General features: G+C 40.0%; 1 protein-coding gene across 1 annotated transcript in view; it reads right to left on the reverse strand.

Annotated features, from left to right (window-relative positions):
- Positions 1 to 22,442, reverse strand: part of LOC134332738 (CXADR-like membrane protein) — a 73,443-nt gene extending 51,001 nt beyond the window's left edge. Inside the window, exon 1 of the mRNA XM_063014513.1 lies at positions 22,394 to 22,442. Within this exon, the coding sequence (XP_062870583.1) occupies positions 22,394 to 22,430 (37 nt within the window). The 5' untranslated portion in view covers positions 22,431 to 22,442. The remainder of the gene's footprint in view (positions 1 to 22,393) is intronic.
- Between the last annotated feature and the right edge of the window lie 310 nt (positions 22,443 to 22,752).

Below are 22,752 nucleotides of genomic sequence, written 5' to 3' on the forward strand. Positions count from 1 at the left end.
ATTCCGATATGACGCACCACACCGGTGATGGACGCTAGCACCAGCCAAGAAAAAAAGTGACGTGTGCAGTAAAAAACACATTAATAATAGGCTTCTTAATAGGTCTAGCAGTATGGCAAAGACAAGTCAAATAAAAAAAGTCAAAGTAACATTAAAAACTAGGCATTGAACATACACTGTGGCTAAAATTATGTGGACACCCCTCCTAAATGCTACGTTCAGGTGTTTTAGCCACACCCACTATTAACATGTATAAAATTAGTGAAATAAATATGCTTTAACTTAGAGGCAAGTTTGGAGAAGGACCTTTACTGTTCCAGCATGACTGTACCTAGAAAAGGTTTCACAAAGACATTATTTGGTATGGGGCGGCACAGTGGCTTAGTGGGTGTCGCCTCACAGCAAGAAGGTTCTGAGTTTGATCCCCAGGCGGGGCGGTCCGGGTCCTTTCTGTGCGGAGTTGGCATGTTCTCCCAGTGTCTGTGTGGGTTTCCTCCGGGAGCTCCGGTTTCCTCACACAGTCCAAAAACATGCAGTCAGGTTAATTGGAGACACTGAATTGCCCTATAGGTGAATATGTGTGTGTGTGTGTGTGTGTGTGTGTCCGCCCTGTGATGGACTGGCGTCCCATCTAGAGTTGAAAAGCTGGGATAGGCTCCAGCACCCCCCCCCCCCCCCAACACGACCTTATTTGGATACAGAGTCTTGGCTTTAACCCCATTAAGCATTTTCGGAATGAATTGGAATGTACGTAGATTGCAAGTCAGACCTTCTCGTCCAATAGCAGTGCTTGACCAGGCAAATGTACTTCTTGCTGATTAGATACAAACTCAAATACACACACTCCAAAATCTTGTGGAAGTCTTTACAGAAAAATCTAGCTTCATAATAACGCCATGGTCTTGGACTAGGGTGCCTAACAAGCTAATAGTCAGGTCAAGTCAACAGTTAGGAGCAGTGTCCATATACTTTTGGTAATCTTTTAAAAATAGAAACCTTCAAAACAGTAATTCTAATTAAGAATGCACATTCCGTTCCATGCTCCTCCTATCCAGTTCTTAATGAGCCCCTGAGCTAATTAGCGTTCAGACATTCAGCTTCTCATGGAGTGAACAAAAATACGTTGAAGCAATAATGTGATGGAACTTCAAAGGTCTGAAATGTCGGGCACCAGAGATGAGGAGGAGAACTTACAGTGGTTCTAATGAGAAGAAGCAAAAATGATCCTTTATTACACCAACATCACTCTCCTAATTCAAACCCAGATCCCCTGAAGAATTATTTCCTGAACATCTTGCCTCCTGTTAAATCTTTTCCCAAGAATATCATTTGTTTATCTTGAGCAACCACCAAATCGTGAAACAGGTCACAGTGGGCCCAGAGTCTACCCTAAAATACCAAGCACAGGGCAAAAAATACTGTAAATAGGGTGTCACGCTATTAGTCACTCAGAATATGACAATGCGACTGAGTCTCTTTTACCAACAACACTCAAGCTACTCTACATGAACAAAAGCATGTGCACACCCCTTCTAATTACTAGGTTTTTGATAAACCAACTGTTAAAAGGTGTGTATAATCATTGCACACAGCAAGGTCCATAAAGAAATAAGCTAGAATAAACCCCACAGAGCATTACCTCAACCCTACTAAACACATACAGGAATTACCTGGGATTCCAAATGTGAGCCAGATCTTCTACTCCATCAGATCCTGACCTTTCAGCTGAATGTGGACGAATTGCAGAGACACAGTCCAAAATCCTAATTAAGACTCAATATCAGTGCTTATGGTGTGGGAATGGGATGTTAACCATACACAAGTGCAGGTGTTCACCATATAGTCTAGTTCACATGTGTCAAACTGTGTGTCAAAACAAGAGATTAAAAGATGTATGATTGTCTTAAAATATACCGTAAAATCGTACATAAACTGCATCTCCCACAATGCATGCCGATTTTGTGACCCCCAAAGTGACCGCATCCCGCCACTGGATGGCAGTGTTTCCACATCAGTGCTTAACTGAGGCGGTTTTCCAACAAGTGATGTTGAGAAATATTTACCAATAATCCCAAAATGTACAAGAAGAGAAAATTGAAGCAGAAGGAAGAGAATTTAATGAAAGATGGGAAAGTGAATACAAGTTTGTGCTTCAAGAAGAAAAAACGGTAAAAAGGTCTTGTTTTATGAGGCCGTGTCTGTGGTAAAGGAGTACAATATAAATGTAGATATACATAAAATACAGTATAAATTTGGCATTTTGACACCAAACACAGAATTTAGCCTCCAAGAAAAACAACAAATTGTCCAAGACTTAAAAGGCAGACTGCAATCACAGCAGGATACCTTACAATCGGCCCTTTGTGAAAATGAGTTTGACACCCCTGGTCTAGTTTAATTGTTATTTATTTATTTATTTATTAGGATTTTAACATGTTTTACACAGGACAGGTAGTTACTAGTTACACAAGACTCATCAGTTCAAGTCTTTATTGTCAAACACAGTCATGGACAATTCACCTCACTTGCATGTCTTTGGACTGTGGGAGGAAACCAGAGCTCCTGGGGAAAACCCACACAGATTCAGGGAGAACATGCAAACTCCACACAGAAAGGACCTGGACCGCTCCACTTGGGATTTTAACCCAGGACCAGCCACCGTGCCTCCCCAGTTTAATAGTTAGCTAGCTATTATATGATAGGTGTGTGTAAACTTCACAGTCATGTACTCTAACCTCAAATGATTTGCTTCTTTAAAATGTTCATCAGTGCTTTATAATTTTGGAAAACTTATATGAAGCCATATTGGGTACCTGATGGGTGTCGATTGAAAAAAAATGGTAATTGATATTGCTAAATGGATGAAATTAGGAAATACTTGGCAACCTACATAATGCATTTGTGTAGCTGCAGTGTGTTATGTTTGGGAGAAAAGCACTGAACCAACCCAGCAGCCTGGCATCGATTCAGTAAAGATGCTTAAACAATCAATGGAGCAGGGGGAAAGAGTGAGTGATTAAAAAAGCTGCTGACTTAAGGAGGAGAGATGGATGGTATTCCGGGAGGCGGAGCAGGCTCTGTGTCATTCTGCTCACTGGAATTTTACAGTAGCCATGCTTTACGCTAATGGGTCGGTGAGGGTGCTGCTGATTGCGGAGTACGTTACGGCAGAGTGTATCCACACTCATAAAAACGTCAGAGACAGGGGAAGGAGATTATGCGGCACTGATGAGGCCTTCAAACGCCGGTGGTATCATACACCAGTGTGAACACGAGAGAGGGGGGAAAGTAAGAGAGAGAGAGAGAGAATGGAAGAGAGACAGTGAGAAAGAATAGGAGAGAGAGTGAGAGAGTGAGAGAGAGGGGTACTCTGTAGGTATGACGACAGTACAGCAGCAGTGCTGGACCAGGTTGAGCTATGAGATATACAATATGTGCCAACACTGCAGAGAGGTACAGATAGAGGTAAAAAGGGAGGGGGAGCAAAAAAAGGGGTGGGGGAAGATGGCAGAAAGATAAACAGGAAAAAAAGCAGCAGAAAAGGAGAAAGCAAGAAATCATGGATGAAGAAAATGAAATAAATAAATAAAGAAAGTAGAAGATAATGCAAAGCTGGTGGAATAGATTGATGTATGTATGTACAGTGTATCACAAAAGTGAGTACACCCCTCACATTTCTGCAGATATTTAAGTATATCTTTTCATGGGACAACACTGACAAAATGACACTTTGACACAATGAAAAGTAGTCTGTGTGCAGCTTATATAAGAGTGTAAATTTATTCTTTTCTCAAAATAACTCAATATACAGCCATTAATGTCTAAACCACCGGCAACAAAAGTGAGTACACCCCTAAGAGACTACACCCCTAAATGTCCAAATTGAGCACTGCTTGTCATTTTCCCTCCAAAATGTCATGTGATTTGTTAGTGTTACTAGGTCTCAGGTGTGCATAGGGAGCAGGTGTGTTCAATTTAGTAGTACAGCTCTCACACTCTCTCATACTGGTCACTGAAAGTTCCAACATGGCACCTCATGGCAACGAACTCTCTGAGGATCTTAAAAGACGAATTGTTGCGCTACATGAAGATGGCCAAGGCTACAAGAAGATTGCCAACACCCTGAAACTGAGCTGCAGCACAGTGGCCAAGATCATCCAGCGTTTTAAAAGAGCAGGGTCCACTCAGAACAGACCTCGTGTTGGTCGTCCAAAGAAGCTGAGTGCACGTGCTCAGCGTCACATCCAACTGCTGTCTTTGAAAGATAGGCGCAGGAGTGCTGTCAGCATTGCTGCAGAGATTGAAAAGGTGGGGGGTCAGCCTGTCAGTGCTCAGACCATACGCCGCACACTACATCAAATTGGTCTGCATGGCTGTCACCCCAGAAGGAAGCCTCTTCTGAAGTCTCTACACAAGAAAGCCCGCAAACAGTTTGCTGAAGACGTCAACAAAGGACATGGATTACTGGAACCATGTCCTATCGTCTGATGAGACCAAGATTAATTTGTTTGGTTCAGATGGTCTCAAGCATGTGTGGCAGCAATCAGGTGAGGAGTACAAAGATAAGTGTGTCATGCCTACAGTCAAGCATGGTGGTGGGAATGCCATGGTCTGGGGCTGCATGAGTGCAGCAGGTGTTGGGGAGTTACATTTCATTGAGGGACACATGAACTCCAATATGTACTGTGAAATACTGAAGCAGAGCATGATCCCCTCCCTCCGGAAACTGGGTCGCAGGGCAGTGTTCCAGCATGATAATGACCCCAAACACACCTCTAAGACGACCACTGCTTTATTGAAGAGGCTGAGGGTAAAGGTGATGGACTGGCCAAGCATGTCTCCAGACCTAAACCCAATAGAACATCTTTGGGGCATCCTCAAGTGGAAGGTGGAGGAGCGCAAAGTCTCGAATATCCGCCAGCTCCGTGATGTCGTCATGGAGGAGTGGAAAAGCATTCCAGTGGCAACCTGTGAAGCTCTGGTAAACTCCATGCCCAGGAGAGTTAAGGCAGTTCTGGGAAATAATGGTGGCCACACAAAATATTGACACTTCAGGAACTTTCACTAAGGGGTGTACTCACTTTTGTTGCCGGTGGTTTAGACATTAATGGCTGTATATTGAGTTATTTTGAGGGAAGAATAAATTTACACTGTTATATAAGCTGCACACAGACTACTTTTCATTGTGTCAAAGTGTCATTTTGTCAGTGTTGTCCCATGAAAAGATATACTTAAATATCTGCAGAAATGTAAGGGGTGTACTCACTTTTGTGATACACTGTATGTATGTGTGGATTAATAGATGGGTGTATGTATATATAGATAAAAGGATGGATGGATAGATGGATTGAGGCATGGATGGTGTATGGATGGATAAAGTGGATTAAGTGATGGGTGAATGGATTCATGAATAGTGTATGTATGTACAGTATGTGTGGATGGATAGATGGGTGTATGTATATATAGATAGAAGGATGGATGGATGAGTGTATGTATGAATGGATGGATGGATGGATTGAGGCATGGATGGTGTATGGATGGATTAAGTGGATTAAGTGATGGGTGAATGGATGAATAGTGTATGTACAGTGTATCACAAAAGTGAGTACACCCCTCACATTTCTGCAGATATTTAAGTATATCTTTTCATGGGACAACACTGACAAAATGACACTTTGACACAATGAAAAGTAGTCTGTGTGCAGCTTATATAACAGTGTCAATTTATTCTTCCCTCAAAATAACTCAATATACAGCCATTAATGTCTAAACCACCGGCAACAAAAGTGAGTACACCCCTTAGTGAAAGTTCCTGAAGTGTCAATATTTTGTGTGGCCACCATTATTTCCCAGAACTGCCTTAACTCTCCTGGGCATGGAGTTTACCAGAGCTTCACAGGTTGCCACTGGAATGCTTTTCCACTCCTCCATGACGACATCACGGAGCTGGCGGATATTTGAGACTTTGCACTCCTCCACCTTCCGCTTGAGGATGCCCCAAAGATGTTCTATTGGGTTTAGGTCTGGAGACATGCTTGGCCAGTCCATCACCTTTACCCTCAGCCTCTTCAATAAAGCAGTGGTCGTCTTAGAGGTGTGTTTGGGGTCATTATCATGCTGGAACACTGCCCTGCGACCCAGTTTCCGGAGAGAGGGGATCATGCTCTGCTTCAGTATTTCACAGTACATATTGGAGTTCATGTGTCCCTCAATGAAATGTAACTCCCCAACACCTGCTGCACCCATGCAGCCCCAGACCATGGCATTCCCACCACCATGCTTGACTGTAGGCATGACACACTTATCTTTGTACTCCTCACCTGATTGCCGCCACACATGCTTGAGACCATCTGAACCAAACAAATTAATCTTGGTCTCATCAGACCATAGGACATGGTTCCAGTAATCCATGTCCTTTGTTGACATGTCTTCAGCAAACTGTTTGTGGGCTTTCTTGTGTAGAGACTTCAGAAGAGGCTTCCTTCTGGGGTGACAGCCATGCAGACCAATTTGATGTAGTGTGCGGCGTATGGTCTGAGCACTGACAGGCTGACCCCCAACCTTTTCAATCTCTGCAGCAATGCTGACAGCACTCCTGCGCCTATCTTTCAAAGACAGCAGTTGGATGTGACGCTGAGCACGTGCACTCAGCTTCTTTGGACGACCAACGCGAGGTCTGTTCTGAGTGGACCCTGCTCTTTTAAAACGCTGGATGATCTTGGCCACTGTGCTGCAGCTCAGTTTCAGGGTGTTGGCAATCTTCTTGTAGCCTTGGCCATCTTCATGTAGCGCAACAATTCGTCTTTTAAGATCCTCAGAGAGTTCTTTGCCATGAGGTGCCAAGTTGGAACTTTCAGTGACCAGTATGAGAGAGTGTGAGAGCTGTACTACTAAATTGAACACACCTGCTCCCTATGCACACCTGAGACCTAGTAACACTAACAAATCACATGACATTTTGGAGGGAAAATGACAAGCAGTGCTCAATTTGGACATTTAGGGGTGTAGTCTCTTAGGGGTGTACTCACTTTTGTTGCCGGTGGTTTAGACATTAATGGCTGTATATTGAGTTATTTTGAGGGAAGAATAAATTGACACTGTTATATAAGCTGCACACAGACTACTTTTCATTGTGTCAAAGTGTCATTTTGTCAGTGTTGTCCCATGAAAAGATATACTTAAATATCTGCAGAAATGTGAGGGGTGTACTCACTTTTGTGATACACTGTATGTATGTGTGGATGGATAGATGGGTGTATGTATATATAGACAAAAGGATGGATGGATAGATGGATTAAGGCATGGATAGTGTATGGATGGACAGTATGTGTGGATGGATAGATGGGTGTGTGTATATATAGATAGAAGGATGGATGGATGAGTGTATGTATGTATGTATGTATGTATGTATGTATGTATGTATGTATGGATATATAGATGTATGTATGTATGTATGGATGGATAAAGTAGATTAAGTGATGGGTGGATGGATGGATGAGTGTATGTATGTATGAATGTATGGATATATAGATGTATGTATGTATTGATGGATAGATGGATTGAGGCATGGATAGTGTATGGATGGATAAGTGTATGTATGTATGTATGTATGTATGTATGTATGTATGGATATATAGATGTATGTATGTATGTATGTATGGATGGATAAAGTAGATTAAGTGATGGGTGGATGGATGGATGAGTGTATGTATGTATGAATGTATGGATATATAGATGTATGTATGTATGGATGGATAGATGGATTGAGGCATGGATAGTGGATGGATGGATAAGTGTATGTATGTATGTATGTATGTATGTATGGATATATAGATGTATGTATGTATGTATGGATGGATAGATGGATTGAGGCATGGATAGTGTATGGATGGATAAAGTAGATTAAGTGATGGGTGGATGGATGGATGAGTGTATGTATGTATGTATGGATATATACTGTAGATGTATGTATGTATGAATGGATGGATAGATGGATTGAGGCATGGATAGTGTATGGATGGATAAAGTAGATTAAGTGATGGGTGGATGGATGGATGAGTGTATGTATGTATGTATGGATATATAGATGTATGTATGTATGGATGGATGGATAGATGGATTGAGGCATGGATAGTGTATGGATGGATAAAGTAGATTAAGTGATGGGTGGATGGATGGATGAGTGTATGTATGTATGTATGGATATATAGATGTATGTATGTATGAATGGATGGATAGATGGATTGAGGCATGGATAGTGTATGGATGGATAAAGTAGATTAAGTGATGGGTGGATGGATGGATGAGTGTATGTATGTATGTATGGATATATAGATGTATGGATGTATGAATGGATGGATAGATGGATTGAGGCATGGATAGTGTATAGATAGATAAAGTGGATTAAGTAATGGGTGAATGGATGAATGAATAGTGTATGTATGTATGTGTGAATGGATAGATGGGTGTATGTATATATAGATAGAAGGATGGATGGATGAGTGTCTGTATGTATGGATGTATGTATGGATGGATTGATAGATGGATAGATGAATGTATGGATGGGTGGAGTAATGGATGAATGTATGGATGGACGGGTGAATGGAGTGTATGTATGTATGTGTGACTTGAAAGATGGGTGTATGTATATAGGCAGAAAGATGGATGACTGTATAAATGTGTGGAAGGATGGATGGATAGATAGATGCATGGATGGATGGATGGAAGGTGTATGGATGGATGAAGTGATGGATAAAAGGATGGATGGATGGGTAAATGGAGTGTATGTATGTATGAGTGAATTAATAGATGGGTGTATGTATATAGACAGAAGGATGGATGACTGTATAAATTTGTGGAAGGATGGATGGATGGATGTATGAATGGATGGATAGATAGCTGCATGGATGTATGGATGGATGGTGTTTCAATGGATGAATAGATGGCTGAATGGATGGATGGATAGACAGATAAAAGGTAGAATGCAAGAAAGGATGCTTGAGAGAAACAAATGTAAGGTCTGAGAAAGAATGAGAACAGTAATGAATAAAGTTCTTTATCCAGCATATCCAGCTTTATTTCTGATTGTCCTATTTTACCTCTTTACCTCTGCCCTACATGAAACCCTACAGTACAGATTCATGGGCTTAAATGTAACCTCACGTTGAACCTGCACCTCTTCATTCCATCATTCTTTCAGATCACAGCATGAATGTACACTCTCACACTCTCACACACTCTCGCTCACTCTCTCATTCTGCCATGTTAGCATTGTGTTGGATGTGAGAAGCCTGATCGCACCGCGTACGCTGAGTCATCACTCCCATTAGTACAGAGATGCAGCATTCATCCACAGCACAGACGGCCACACACACACACACACACACACACACACACACACACACACACACACACACACACACACACACACACAGTGTAGAGTGAACAGTGGTGTGTACTGTAAGGTGATAAGAGGGTTATATTACTGGCTCTGTACAGAACAGACTGCGCTCGATACAACAGGATCCAATACACTGCAGGACATGCAGTAATCAGATATAAAGGAGACTCAAGGCTGAATGTACTAAGGTGGTGAGGTGCAGTGAGCGCAATCTGCCACTGCAACATCCGTTCACACTGCATTCAGTATTATTCAGTTTACAAAAACTGGGGCATTTTTGTCTTTCCTTATCTAAACCTGTGAGTGCTGGAATGATCAGGGTTGCCTGAAATAAATGATATAAGCTAATCAATGATAAAAACTAAACAAAAATTATTTTGTTTTTTTTTATAAACAAAGAATGTTAATAAGTGGTTAAAATCATTAATAATAACTTCTTTTAAATTATTAAAAATAATTAATAATTAATTAATAATCACTTCCACTAAGAAACACTGGACATACATAAGAAAAAAAGGAAGCAAAAACAACACATTTAATGAACTATTTCACAATATTCATTGATTCACTTATTCATTTATTCAGTCAGAAAGAAAGAAAGAAAGAAAGAAAGAAAGAAAGAAAGAAAGAAAGAAAGAAATATAGGAAGGAATGAAAGAAATAAAGAGGTCGGCATTAAACCCAGATTCACTTTGTTGCATGATACCTACTCCTACTCTACCCGCTGCCATTATTCAGTCTATTCACAGAGGAAGCAAGAAATAAAGAAGGAAAGAAAGAAAGAAGAAAAAAAGAAAGAAAGAAATAAAGAAGAAAGAAAAAGAAAGAAAGAAAGAAAGAAAGAAAGAAAGAAAGGAAGAAGAAAGAAAAAAAAAAAAAAAGAAAGGAAGAAAGAAAGAAAGAAAGAAAGAAAGAAAAAAGAAATAAGAAAGAAAGAAAGAAAGAAAAAAGAAAGAAAGAAAGAAAGAAAGAAAGAAAGAAAGAAAGAAAGAAAGAAAGAAGAAAAAAAGAAAGAAAGAAAGAAATAAGAAAGAAAGAAAGAAAAAAAGAAAAAAAGGAGAAAGAAAAAAGAAAGAAAGAAAGAAAGAAGAAAAGAAAAAAGAAAGAAAGAAAAAAGGAAGAAAGAAATAAAGAAAAAAAAAAGAAAGGAAGGGAAGAAGGAAAAAAAAAGAAAGAATGAAGAAACCCAGATTTTCAGGACCTACTTTTTTGCACAGCACCTACTCTACCTCTCTGCCATTGTTCAGCTTATATTCATATTATTTTATTTTATTTACTAAGCCACATTACAGAGAGATGCTGTGATCAGTAAGTGTTCATGCTACACATGCAAATGTCAGGGGTTTTGATGAATGATTGTAGCCGGCGATGACATTTTCGTTTTTATGTTTAATTTATATACGAATACTGTATATATATATATATATATATGTAAATAAAAAATTTCCCCTGCATTAAAATCCTTTTATTGTCGTCCATACTTAATATAGTGACAATAAAAATCTATATTGATTTCTTCATTTCTTCGTCTGGAGGTCTGAATAAATAATTGCTCTATAAACACACACACACACACACACACACAAACACACAATTTTTGGTTTGGTTCTGATCTGCACCTCAAAAAGAAAAAAAAACCCAATCACTAAGATTTTGCTGTTGATGCAATATTCTCATCTCTCATGCGTTCAGGGCATTTACAGTGAAATGTGACCGTGGATGGAAGTCTACGTCTATGAAAATGACATCCTTTGGAATTGGTGCTTTTTATTTTGCACAGAAAGAGCAATGGGAAAACAAAAGTGTCAGGAATGAGAACCTGCTGCCCCTCCGTGAGGACGAAATGAAATACGGTGCGAGTCCATAGAGACGGCAGGAGGTGGATGAAAAATGTCTATAATATAACCTGGATTAGAGTAGAGAAGGTGGAAAACGGCAGTACAGTGCTCTTCAACACAGTGCCTATGTGTACCAGGCCTATCGGAGCGAGTGACAAGGCTAGCTGTTGTGTTACAGGAAATAGCTTGTCTTGTTAGTTCATGCATGCTAAGCAATAACAGTTGTTCTTGTCTAGCACTGGGAATATAATTGGTCTAGTTTGCTCTGTGTTGCATATAAGGGCATTCTAATGGCTGTTGAATGAATCAGAACATTGTTGAGTAATGAACAGAGCGGTGAGGTTAAAGGACTTCTTGTGTGAAAGAAGACAAAACCCACAATATTTAGCGAGTGGTTCACCACTGCTATAACGATGCTCCACAAAGCCGCTTGTGTTATTAAACGATTTAAGTACACACATGGGCAATCATCGTCCACACCAAGCATGATCTCACAGCATGAGCTCCGTCCAGTTTCTCCGAAGATCAGACCAACCCAGGAGCCGATAAGCAAAAGAAGGGTAAGCATCTTAGACACTAATGCTTTTCAATTAGTCACATTCTCGTCTCCTTTGCCACGTCCAGCCTAGCTGGATTTAACTGGCATGTTAATGAGCAGATTAATGAAAAGAAAATTGACATTATTTATCTTCACTCAGTGTCTGAAGCTGGAAGGTTACCAGAGCGTGAAACAGACGCTTACATGTTAACAGTGATGAGCGTTCAGGCAATCAGAGCTCCTCATTAGCTTTCTGTACAATCCAAAAGGGCAGCAGGGGCTCAGCGCTACTGACTAGAAGGTTGTGAGTGTAAGTTTAAACCACTAAAGTGAATATTAATTGACTCTAATATGAATATCTGTGTGCTTGGATTGGATTCTGCCTCAATAATGAGTCACAGAGAGAAAGAAAGAAATAAAAGAAAGAAAAAAAAGAAAAAGAAAGAAAGAAAAAAAAAAAAAAGAAAGAAAGAAAGAAAAGAAAGAAAAAAGAAAGAAAGAAAAAAAAAGAAAGAAAGATAAAAAAAGAAAAAAAGAAAGAAAGAAAGAAAAAAAGAAAGTAAGAGGAGAAAAAGAAAGACAGAGAAAAAAGAAAGAAAGAAAGAAAAATAAAGAAGGAAAAAAAGAAAAAAGACAGAAAAAAGAAAGAAAGAAAAAAAAAGAAAGAAAGAAAAAAGAAAGAGAAAGAAAGAAAGAAAGAAGGAAAGAAAAAAAGAAGAAAGAAAAAAAGAAAGATAGAAAAAATAGAAGAAAGAAAGAAAGAAAAAAAGAAGAAAGAAAGAAAGAAAGAAAGAAAGAAAGAAAGAAAGAAAGACAGAAAGAAAGAAAAAAGAAAGAAAGAAAGAAAGAAAGAAAGAAAGAAAGAAAGAAAAAGAAAGAAAGAAAGAAAGAAAGACAGAAAGAAAGAAAAAAGAAAGAAAGAAAGAAAGAAAGAAAGAAAGAAAGAAAGAAAGAAAGAAAGAAAAAGGGAAGAAAGAAAGAAAGAAAGAAAGAAAGAAAGAAAGAAAGACAGAAAGAAAGAAAAAAGAAAGAAAGAAAGAAAGAAAGAAAGAAAGAAAGAAAGAAAGAAAGAAAGAAAAAGAAAGAAAGAAAGAAAGAAAGAAAAAAGAAAGAAAGAAAGAAAGAAAAAGAAAGAAAGAAAGAAAGACAGAAAGAAAGAAAAAAGAAAGAAAGAAAGAAAGAAAGAAAGAAAGAAAGAAAGAAAGAAAGAAAGAAAGAAAGAAAGAAAAAGAGAGACTGATCAGGTCATCTCAGGCCGTTTCAGTGCCTGACCCCTTACATTTGCCTTTTTGAATAGGCACAAACTATCCTCTTCCGCACTATAAAATGCCTTACCATAAGTGGAGTATAACTGCAAAGGGGGGCAACTTAATTTTAATGCCCATAGAAATCACTAATAGGGCCACATGCAGGCAGAAACGCCATGTTCCAAAACCGACACCCTAAGGCTGGACCAAATTTTGTTATTGTTAATCACAATTTACCTCACTGATCTCACGTTTGTATTCAGCAGCCTAAATGACATGCTGACTTTCTAAATGCCAAGCATGGACACACACAGAGTGGGTACAGTCACTCACAGGGACCTGCGGTTTTGGCCATTCCCGACCCCGCAGTTACCCTGTCAGGCTGAATGAATGGCAAGGTAAAGAAAACCGGAATAAACAGGACCTGGAGCACGCAGCAGCACCTGCATTAACCAGCAGCTTCAACATAATACCAGTCTGTCTGCTAAAATAAAGGCTTTCAGAGACTTGCTAAATGTACAGAGCAGGAAGTGTGGAGGAAGCCAGTGTCTGCTGCTGAATGCTAGGCTAGTGCAGGCCATTTATACCTAAAGGGAATTTTCTCTGCCTTACTGGAAACAGGAACATATCTGAGAAGTGTAATGAGTGATGCATAAATCTTAGTAATTGCATAGGATGCTACAGTGCTGTCAAAAATAACACATATTTCTCATGCTAAAGGATTTTAGATCATTTTGTTTGGTAAGGGACAAAAAATATATTACCCTTGTGATTCCTCTTAGTTATTCAATCAAATATGTTACTGAATTGGAATCCAATTTAGCTAATGAAACACAGCCATGGCTTGATTCCAGCCAACCCTGTACAATATCACTCTCACTCCTCCTGAAACACCACCATTTAAGTCAAACCGTCACCTTAAAGTTTCTACAGGAATGAAATTTCTGTCATACCCACTAGGCCTCCACAGAACCACAGTCAGAGCCACTATATAAGTCAAAAAGTCACCTTAAAATTTCTACAGGAATTACATTTTAGAAAATAAAGGAAATGAATGCCAAGTCTTAGCCACTAGTACTTCACAGAACCACAGTCAGAGCCACCATTTAAGTCAAAAGTCACCTTAAAGTTTTTACAGGAATACAATTTTAGATTTGAATCTGGAATTAATGCTAAGTCATAGCCACTAGGACTCCACAGAACCACAGTCAGAGCCATTATGTAAGTCAAATGGACGAGAATGAAATTTTTGATGAAAAACTGGAATAAATGCCAAGTCATAGCCACTGGGACTCCACAGAACCACAATCAGAGCCACTATTTAAGTCAAAAAGTGACCTTAAAGTTTCTAAAGTAATAATATTTCAGATGGAAACCTGGAATGAATGCCAAGTTGTAGCTACTAGGACTGCACAGAACCACAGTTAGAGCCACCATTTAAGTCAAACAGTCACATTCAATATCAAGAGAAATAAAATTTCAGATGAAGACCTGAATGAATGCCAAGTCATAGCTACTAGGACTCCACAGAACCACAGTCAGAGCCATCATTTAAGTAAACAGTCACCCTAAAGTTTTTACAGGAATGAAATTTCAGATGAAAACCTAAAATGAATGACAAGTTGTAGCCACTAGGACTCCACAGAACAACAGTCAGAGCCACCATTTAAGTCAAATGGACAAGAATGAAATTTCTGATGAAAAACTGGAATTAACACCAAGTTATAACCACTAGCACTCCACTGAACCACAGTTAGAGCCAGTATTTAAGTCAAATGGACAAGAATGAAGTCAAACAGTCGCCTTAAAGTTTCCACAGGAATGAAATTTCAGATGAAAACCTGGATGCCACGTCATAGCCACTAGGATTCCACAGAACCACAGTCAGAGCCATTATTTCCAAATCAGTTTTCCATTCCACAAGCTTTGCCACCATGCTGCCCTGCTAGCAAGCATCATAGCCAAAAAGAGAAAAAAAACCATGTGCTTTAGATTCCTGTGTGTATGTGTGTGTACGTGTGTGTACGTTCAATATGATGGTCATTTTTCCTTTGAAGTCTGTCCACAGACCTGCAAAAACACAGTGTGTGTGATGAGCACCTAAATTACTACCAGACCGAGAGGGGAAAAAGAACTGGAAGACCCGACTTGACTTAACCCTCGTGGAATGGGTTCATTTTTCTGTAATTCAAACCACATGTATTTACCTAGTGTGTCGGTCTGAAGCAAAAAAGTGAATGGTAGCAGAAAAGAATCAAATTCCAGTTATTTTATTTGTGAGCAGTAAAGTTTGGGGCTCTTGAAGGCATCTCTGCTACATGACTGGCAACAGGAATGTAAACAAGTCAGCCATTGTAGTTGTTTTTTATCCAAAATCACAAACACTGACCTTATCTGAGGCTAGCAATGTCTGGGATCTTGTTTAACTCTTTGATGATTTGATTTGACTACAATAACTGACTGTAGTCCACCTGTTTCTCTGCATGCTTTGTTAGCCCCCTTTCATGCTGTTCTTCAATGGTCAGGACCCCCACAGGACCACCACAGAGCAGGTATTATTTGGGTGGTGGATGATTCTCAGCACTGCAGTGACACTGACATGGTGGTGGTGTGTTAGTGTGTGTTGTGCTGGTATGAGTGGATCAGACACAGCAATGCTGATGGAGTTTTAAAACACCTCACTGTAACTGCTGGACTGAGAATAGTCCACCAACCAAAAATATCCAGCCAACAGCGCCCTGTGGGCAGCGTCCTGTGACCACTGATGAAGGTCTAGAAGATGACCAACTCAAACAGCAGCAATAGATGAGCGATCGTCTCTGACTTTACATCTACAAGGTGGAACAACTAGGTAGGAGTGTCTAATAGAGTGGACAGTGAGTGGACACGGTATTTAAAAACTCCAGCAGCGCTGCTGTGTCTGATCCACTCATACCAGCACAACACACACTAACACACCACCACCGTGTCAGTGTCACTGCAGTGTTGAGAATGACCCACCACCTAAATAATACCTGCTCTGTGGTGGTCCTGTGGGGATCCTGACCATTAAAGAAGAGGGTGAAAACAGGCTAAAAAGGTATGTAGAGAAACAGATAGACTACAGTCAGTAATTGTAGAACTACAACGTGCTTCTATATGGTAAGTAAATAGACCGTGAGTGTAGAAACAAGGAGGTGGTTTTAATGTTATGGCTGATCTGTGTATGTTCTACAAGCAAGGCTGCTGGGATCAGGTCTCAGTTCACTAAATTAGCTAATTAATGATAGATAGCATAAGCTAACTATTTGCTTTATTGTATTACACATTTGTAAACAAACTCGCTAATACATTCACTCTGCACTGTATACAATAGCTAGCACTAAACTGTAGCATTCTAGATGCCAGACAAAAATATTTGTTCCTGGATTCAGATGCTAGCTCAGCAGGCCAACTTCGGATAAAGGGAGTGCTAGCTCCAGGCTACCTGTGAGGAATGTTTGCAGAGAAAACACACAGCCTTATTAAAAACATATGCTCGCTTTTGGCCACCCTGAATCTGAATATGGAGTTAGCATTGTGTTTCTCAAAAAAATAGAAATGGCAGAAATGAGAGTGGTCTACTACAAGACATGTCAAATCAAGACTGAAAGTGTTTTAGTGCCAGAAATGATCAGGTGAAGGTCTTGTGCGACTCTGAGATGAAGAAAACTACACTATGTACCTCAATGATGCTTGTTTTTCGGAAAGAAAAATTGCTAAAAGCTTTTATGCAGCTTGAAAATGCTAAACAGTGATTGATTGCTGTTTGTGGTGTTACGTTAAGTTTTATATTAACCCGAGCCTGAAGAAAATAGCTCATGTTAGCACTTTTCTCCTCAGTCTATCTCTTTCTTTCCCCTCTTGTCCGTGACTGAACAGATGGTGCCACTATTTCGGTTACTTTCCGGGTCGTTAGACAGAACTGCTTAATAAAATTGAGCCTTTCAACTGTATGCAGTTGTGTATTTTTTTTGCGATTTGATGTTCCTATGGCACCTAAATGATCTAAATAGACAGTAGCCAGAGGTGAGGACTGAACCTGGCTTTCTTAGAGCTGATTTAGCATTACACCACCTCTACTGGTGTACTAGTTTTAATTAATACATTTATTTGATCACCGTTTCTCCGTATCTGCCAGTCCCAGTAAAGGAGGCATCACATCTGTTTCTGTTAATGGAGGTGTGGCCCATGTACTTGTCAGTCGTAGTGAAGGAGGTGTGGCCTGTCAGTCCCAGTAATAAAGGAGTATTGGGTGTACCTGTCAGTCTTAGTGAAGGAGGTGTGGCCTGTTTACCTGTCAGTCCCAGTAATAAAGGAGTAGTGGGTGTACCTGCCAGTCTTAGTGAAACAGGTGTGGCCTGTATACCTGTCAGTCCCAGTAATAAAGGAGTAGTGGGTGTACCTGCCAGTCTTAGTGAAACAGGTGTGGCCTGTATACCTGTCAGTCCCAGTAATAATAGAGTAGTGGGTGTATCTGTCGGTCCTAGTGAAAAAGGTGTGGCCTGTGTACCTGTCAGTCCCATTAATTAAGGAGCTGTGGGTAAACCTGTTAGTCACAGTGAATGAGGCGTGGCCTGTGTACCTGTCAGTCCTACTAATAAAGGAGTAGTAGGTGTACCTGTCAGTTCCAATAATGAAGGAGCTGTGGATGTACCTGTTAGCCCTAGTGAAGGAAATGTGGCCTGTGTGCCTGTCAGTCCCAATAATAATAAAGTAGTGGGTGTACCTGTCAGTCCTAATGAAAAAGGTGCGACCTGTGTACCTGTCAGTCCCAGTACTTATAAAGGAGCTGTGGATGTACCTGTCAGTCCTAGTGAAAGAAGTGTGGTCTGTGTATCTGTCAGTCCCAGTAATAAAGAAGTAGTGGGTGTACCTGTCAGTCCCAGTAATAATGAAGTAGTGGGTGTACCTGTCAGTCCTAGTGAAATAAGTGTGGTCTGTGTACCTCTCAGTCCCAGTAATAAAAGGTAGAGAGGCAGTGGGTGTATAAAGTAGTGGGTGTACCTGTCAGTCCTAGTGAAAGAGGTGTGGCCTGTGTACCTGTCAGTCCCAGTAATAATGAACTAGTGGGTGTACCTGTCAGTCCTAGTGAAAGAGGTGTGGTCTGTGTACCTGTCAGTCCCAGTAATAAAAGGTAGAGAGGCAGTGGGTGTATAAAGTAGTGGGTGTACCTGTCAGTCCTAGTGAAAGAGGTGTGGCCTGTGTACCTGTCAGTCCCAGTAATAATGAAGTAGTGGGTGTACCTGTCAGTACCAGTAATAATGAAGTAGTGGGTGTACCTGTCAGTCCCAGTAATAATGAAGTAGTGGGTGTACCTGGCAGTCCTAGTGAAGGAGGTGTGGCCTGTGTGCCTGTCAGTCCCAGTAATAATAAAGTAGTGGGTGTACCTGTCAGACCCAGTAATAATAAAGTAGACCCAGAAATAAAAGTTAGAGAGACAGTGGGTGTATATCTGTCAGTCCCAGTAATAAGTATTTGGTCTGACAGGTACAGAGGCCACACCTCCTTCACTAGGACTGACAGGTACACCCACTACTTTATTATTACTGGGACTGACAGGTAGTAGTCCTGGAGAAGGAGATGTGGTCTGTGTACTACCTCTCAGTCCCAGTAATAATAAAGTAGTGGGTGTACCTGTCAGTCCTAGTAAAGGAGGTATGGCCTGTGTACCTGTCAGTACCAGTAATAAAGGAGTAGTAGGTGTACCTGTCAGTCCTAGTAAAGGAGGTGTGGCCTGTGTACCTGTCAGTCCCAGTAACAGATCAGTGACCTGTCAGTATCAGTGATGGACCAATTGCCCCTCTACCTTTCAACACCAGTGAAAAAGATGTGGACCATCTCTAATGCAACAGTAAATTATTTTGTTTGGAAATCTGTTGCCAGGAGTCCACAAGAGCATAGATGACACCTGAGATTACACTGGTCTTGGAATGCACAGTGTGACCTGGTCGTTGTTGACTGACTTGACGCTGCTGGAACCAAAATCAGCCAACAAAAGTTCTGACATTTTTGGATCCAGATCTGACAGTTTGACACCACTATGAGGATCATTGGGGTTGAGGACTCGGTCCCGTCCCCAGAGGGGAACGCTGCTGTCTTTAATTAGCAGAGCACATTGCAGTAGGGGACGCCCCTTGCAGAGAGTCATGTCAGAGATCCCAGCAAAATCAAAGTGGCATCCACGTCCTCCCACCAGACACAGACACACACACACACACAAAACTGAGCTCGTCATAGTATTACTAATACTGAGACAGAAAATTCAATGCTGGCAGATGTCCATTCTTTATAAATTCATTTTTATAAACCAATTCATCCAGATTAGTGATGTGGTTGATCTGGCACCACCCTAGACTCTAGAGCAGTCTAATCACCTACTGCATTTAAGGAGGGAAGTATACCAAATAACCCAATGAGTATACCAAACTTATTGAAATTAGGGACTGAACCCAGGTCTCCAGAACCCATATTGTTGTGCGGCACCTACTCTACAAGATGTGGAACTGTGTCCCTCTTTCTTGTTAGAAATGCCCAAATCTACACTAAATGGTCAAAATTATGTGGACACCTGGCCATAGGCTTATTATTATCATTAGTGCTGTCAGGTTGATTCCAATTTTGAAACATCCCAAAACCACAGGCATTGGTCGGGCACTGATGATATACAGGAAGGCCTGGCTCACCGCTGACATTCCAATTCATCCCAAAGATCTTAATTGAGGTTGAGTTCAGGGCTGTGTGTGTGGGCCACTGAAGTTCCTCCATAATGCCTGCTCAAACTGGTCAAGCCATGTCTTTAAAGAGCTTGCTTTGTGCACAGAGGTGTGGTCATTCTGGAATAGGAACTGTTACCACAAAGGTTGGAAGCATATCATTACACAGCTGATTGACCTAGTCAAAAATTAGGAGGGGTGTCCACATACATATCAGCTTTACGTATTGGAGAGTGTAAACATATAGATCAGTTGTATGCATACAAAACATGCCAAGTGCTTTGTGAACAAAAACTGAATGAATATGTAATGAGAGGTCAGATGCCAGGCTGTTCAGCATGCCAACCTCTGTCTGCACCCAATGCTAATCAGCACTGAGAGGTCACCTCATGAACATGTGTGGTCAAAAAGGCCAAGCTAATACACTTACGTGGGCCCTGAGAGTGTGGGCGAACGAAATTGAGATAGGGAGAGAGGGTAGAATTTGATAGAAATTTAGAGAGGTAGAGAGAGAGAGCATTGAGATGACACCTCCTAACCTCTGGATGGGTCGTCTCACTGTTTGAAAGATACTTGGGCTGCCCCTGAAGACCTGATCTAAATATAGAACAAGTACACACAGAACCAAACTCCACTTGAACTCCCAGCACAAAGATGAACAGTCATTCCTTCACTCGTCTTTATTTACCATCAAGATTTTTTTAATCCTAATCAGGACTGCAGTGGCTTTGGCATCAGTCAAAAACACTTATTGCAAGACAGAGGTACATACTGGACAGTCCATCATAGGGCATCACACACTTAAGGAACCTAAAGAAAACTGTTTCCTATTCAATTTACAGACACAATGAAGCTCAGTTTCTGAGTTCAGTCATGATTTAATAACAGAAACTCACAGTCTTTAGGAGTGCATAATAAAGCAATTAAATTACTGAACCAGATGAAGAGTCCATCTTCAGCCATTATAGACAATTCTTACAATAGACACACAATGCTGCCGACATGAACTGTAACATCTTCACAGATGCAATCAACAAGAAAAAACACTGGTGGAGAGAATCAACACTTTTAAAAGTATGCTGCACTTGTTCTATTTAACTAATTGATTAATGGTAATTAATAAAGACTGGAATTAAAATGATCATTTGTGCAGTTTCACTTTGCCATTTGGTGTATGCAAGCTTGCAGATATAAATCCAATGGAAGGAAAATACAAAGATTTGAACTCACACACACACACACTACAACCTCAGTTACTTTAGTATGTTTACCCAAGAACTTGGGTTCACAGTAATGTACAATGTGTGGTAATCTTTCTCCACTTGGATTTGCTGCAATAGGTTGTGCCAAGTTTTGAACAAGCAAAAATAAGTAAATGTACAATTGTCTTGTAGTGGAATGACACACAGTATACTGCAGCTTTGCGCCAAGAGTTTTCATGTGGCTCAGGACCCACCACGATCCTGAGGCGGTAAGTGAAAATGAATGATTTACATTTACATTTAAATTTTCGACATTTATCAGACGCTTTTTTCCAAAGTGACTTACAGTACTGTGACAGTATATTGTCTAAGCAATTGAGGGTTAAGGGCCTTGTTTAAGGGCCCAACAGTGGCAGCCTGGTGGTGGTGGGGCTTGAACCTTAACCACTAGGCTACAACTGCCCTATGACTTGATAAAAATTGTGGTAACAATTTTTAAAGCATGTATCCTTAAAGAATAGCCAATACTAATAAGAAGAAGAAGAAGAAGAAGAAAAAGAAGAAAAGAAGATTATTATTATTAATATTATTATTATTATTATTAATAATAATAATAATACATGTTGATGTAAACAAATAACTTGATAAAAAATAAGTAGATAAAAAAATAAAAAATAAAAGTGACACTTTTAAAAGGTATGTAACCATAAAGAACATAATAACAATAATAATAATAGTTTGATGTAAATGAATGACTTAATAAAATAGACAAATAAATAAAAAACACTTTTTAAAAAATCTGTAACCCCAAGGAATATTTAAATAATAATAATAATAGGAATAATAATAATAATAATAATAATAATAATAATAATAATAATTTGATGTTAACAAATAACTTGATACAAATAAATAAAAGTAACAATTTTCAAAAGCATGTAACCGTAAAGACTATCGGAAAATAATAATAATAATAGGAATAATAATAATAATAGGAATAATAATAATAATAATAATAATAATAATAATAATAATAATAATAATAATAGAATTAGATGAAAATGAATGTAGAGTTTGTTTGTTTTTTAATTTAATTAGTCATTAAAAAGTCACGTTTTTCTGTTGGTGCCCATATAAAGAAGTAATAAAGATGAAATGTGAGTTAAATAGAATAAACTTTAGAATTGTATGTGACCAGAATGAAGTGATTTCCTCACGTTCAGTGAAGCCGGTGAGTTTTACGCAGCAGAGTCGCTACAATGCGCATTAAAGTTGAAGCCGGTGCAGCTTCAGTCCGCATCCACCACTACAACTCACACTGCAGAAAAACTCGAGCATCCTCCAGCACTCCCTGTCTGAAGGGAATCGGTTCATATCGGGTGTAACAGAGTCAGATAAAATACTAGTGATACGGAGATGCATACTGAAACTTACCTAGCAGCAGAAGCAGAGACCTGATTGTGAAGAACATCGCTGGAGTCCTCAAAAATACCCAAATCTGTTCTGACCAGAACAAGCCAGTTCGGATCATGTGGACCGGATCAGAGCTGAACTCGTGAAGAATCTCCGGTGCTTCCTGCGCGCTTCATGTCCTTAATAAAGCCGGTGTGTGGTGGAAAAGTTGCGCTTCGTCCTGCAGAGATGCTGCTCCACCCGGTCTGCGATCCTGGTAATACACACCAGCACAAGACCGGTGTGTGTGTCTGTGCTAGTGTGTGTAAGTGTAGACGGATGAAGATGTGGGGACCTCTACAGTCCGAAGGTGCAAACACACCCCTGTTCAGTTGCACTGT

This window comes from Trichomycterus rosablanca, chromosome 18, assembly GCF_030014385.1.
Source record: "Trichomycterus rosablanca isolate fTriRos1 chromosome 18, fTriRos1.hap1, whole genome shotgun sequence".
Taxonomy (NCBI): domain Eukaryota; kingdom Metazoa; phylum Chordata; class Actinopteri; order Siluriformes; family Trichomycteridae; genus Trichomycterus; species Trichomycterus rosablanca.